Raw genomic sequence first — 2418 nt, 5'->3', positions numbered from 1 at the left:
GGGGCGCTTGAGCGGGGGTCTACGGTGTTGCGTGCGGCCGATGCCCATTTGCATCGTGTGCGCCGAATGCTTTCCCGTTCGCAACGGCAAGCCGTCGAGGGCGAGCTTCGATTGCGATTTGCTAAAACATGGCCAACACGAGCTCCGTCCAAGCAAAGGTTGGTCGGTCGCCGGCGATGCGCTCCTGGTCTTAACTGGCCGGGTCGTGCCTCCGGCGCTGTTACTTTGAAGAAATTAGAGTGCTCAAAGCAAGCCTACGCTCTGTATACATTAGCATGGGATAACATTATAGGATTTCGGTCCTATTACGTTGGCCTTCGGGATCGGAGTAATGATTAACAGGGACAGTCGGGGGCACTCGTATTTCATAGTCAGAGGTTAAATTCTTGGATTTATGAAAGACGAACAACTGCGAAAGCATTTGCCAATGATGTTTTCATTAATCAAGAACGAAAGTTGGGGGCTCGCAGACGATCAGATACCGTCCTAGTCTCAACCATAAACGATGCCGACCAGGGATCGGCGGATGTTGCTTTTAGGACTCCGCCGGCACCTTATGAGAAATCAAAGTCTTTGGGTTCCGGGGGGAGTATGGTCGCAAGGCTGAAACTTAAAGGAATTGACGGAAGGGCACCACCAGGAGTGGAGCCTGCGGCTTAATTTGACTCAACACGGGGAAACTTACCAGGTCCAGACATAGTAAGGATTGACAGACTGAGAGCTCTTTCTTTTTGGGTGAATTGTAAGTTTTCATTCATCCAGTAATATTTACAAGGTACTCCGGGCATACCCGGAGAGATACAAAAAGACCCACACTAAAGTTTAAAGAGCAATTAAACCGTGCGGGAAAAGTGACAAGAGGAGCCTATAGACAGTGATCTTCACGGAAATAATAAGGCCCTCGGGATTGGGTACTGCACCCTCAAAAATGAATTCGTTACGATGCCGCCAAAGGGTGTAGACTGTGCATGACAAAGCGAGGTGTCGTGCTTTGTTATGAACGGAGGATCCGGTTTTCTCCTTCTTGAGCCATTTCACCGCACTGTGCAAGGTGGACATACGTCGGTTGATCCCAAGCCATACTCGGATATGTGACCAAACGTAGTTGCTAAACGGGCACTCAAAGAAAAGGTGTTTGGCCGATTCCTTGGTGTTGATGCAAAGTGAACATAAGTCCTCCTCATGGAGGAACTCGAGTCTGTCCCGTGTAGCCAATCTGTTGCGCAGACCAAGCCACATGATGAACGAGTACTTCGGCGGGATGAAAGCCTTCAAAATAGCTGCTTTCCAAGGCTGCCTCGCAAGTTTTGGCCTGAAGTACTCATAGGCTTTCGACGTCTGGAGTCCCCTTAGGGTGGACCATCTCGTCATCTGCTCAATCGCTGCCTCTGAAGACCCAAATTCGGTGATCATCCTGTCGCGGATTTCGGCAAGCCGTTGAAGGAGTGGAGAATCCCCCTTCTTCGGTTGCCAGTCCCAGATTGATGCATCTCTGAGGTAGACACCGTTGACCCACTGTACCCACAACGTGTCTGCCTTGCGGTGAATGTTCCATAATACACGAGCAAGTAGAGCCACGTTCCAGGACTGTATGTGCTGAATACCGAGTCCCCCTTCTTCCTTGGGATGGCAGATTTCCTCCCAAGCGACCGGCGCCCTCCTAGAATTCCATAGGAAATTCCTACAAAGACGGTGAATTTTCTCGATGACCACCGCTGGAAGGGGAAAAACTTGGAGCCAGAAACACTCCACGCCCTGAATAACCGAACGGACGAGTTCCAGTCGGCCTGCGTAAGATAATAATTTCGACTTCCACTTCGAAATGCATTTGGCAATTTGGTCCACAAGCGGTGAGTAGTTGTTGACTGAAAGTCGTTGTGCCGCTAATGGAATGCCAAGGTATCGGATTGGCATCTCACCTCTCACAAACGCTGTCCTAGCAAGGATTTCATCAAGTTCTTCATTCCGAATGCCTGCCGTAAAAATGCACGATTTGGAAGTTTTAACGGAAAGGCCGGATGCGTCCCTAAAAACATTCAGGCATTCCATCAGGATGTGGATAGATGGAAGGTCTCCTCGAAAGAAAAGCATCAAGTCGTCAGCAAAGAGGAGGTGGGTGATTTTCAACTTTTCACATTTCGGGTGATAGTTGAAGTCTGAGTTGCAAGTCTTCCTCTTGATCATGCGGGACAGGTATTCCATGCCAAGTAGGAAGAGGGCTGGCGACATCGGGTCCCCTTGCCGTAGGCCTTTCTTCCCCGGGAAGAATCCGTGTAGGGGACCATTCAAAGATACAGAAAATGATGAGGTGCAGACGCACTCCATTATCCAGGCAATAAACAAAGGGGGAAAACCATACCCGTGAAGTACTCGGGAGAGAAATGTCCACGAGACCGAGTCATATGCCTTGCGAAGATC

The 2418-nt window shown here is 49.7% G+C and overlaps 1 protein-coding gene across 1 annotated transcript in view; it reads right to left on the bottom strand.

The window, feature by feature from the left end:
* Window positions 1–822: 822 nt before the first annotated feature.
* LOC105180271 overlaps window positions 823–2418 on the bottom strand; it is a 3339-nt gene continuing 1743 nt past the window's right edge. Inside the window, exon 2 of the mRNA XM_011103946.1 lies at window positions 823–2406. Within this exon, the coding sequence (XP_011102248.1) occupies window positions 823–2406 (1584 nt within the window). The remainder of the gene's footprint in view (window positions 2407–2418) is intronic.

This window comes from Sesamum indicum, unplaced genomic scaffold (genome assembly GCF_000512975.1).
Source record: "Sesamum indicum cultivar Zhongzhi No. 13 unplaced genomic scaffold, S_indicum_v1.0 scaffold00495, whole genome shotgun sequence".
Classification (NCBI taxonomy): domain Eukaryota; kingdom Viridiplantae; phylum Streptophyta; class Magnoliopsida; order Lamiales; family Pedaliaceae; genus Sesamum; species Sesamum indicum.
This window is presented reverse-complemented; position numbering and strand designations above follow the sequence as displayed.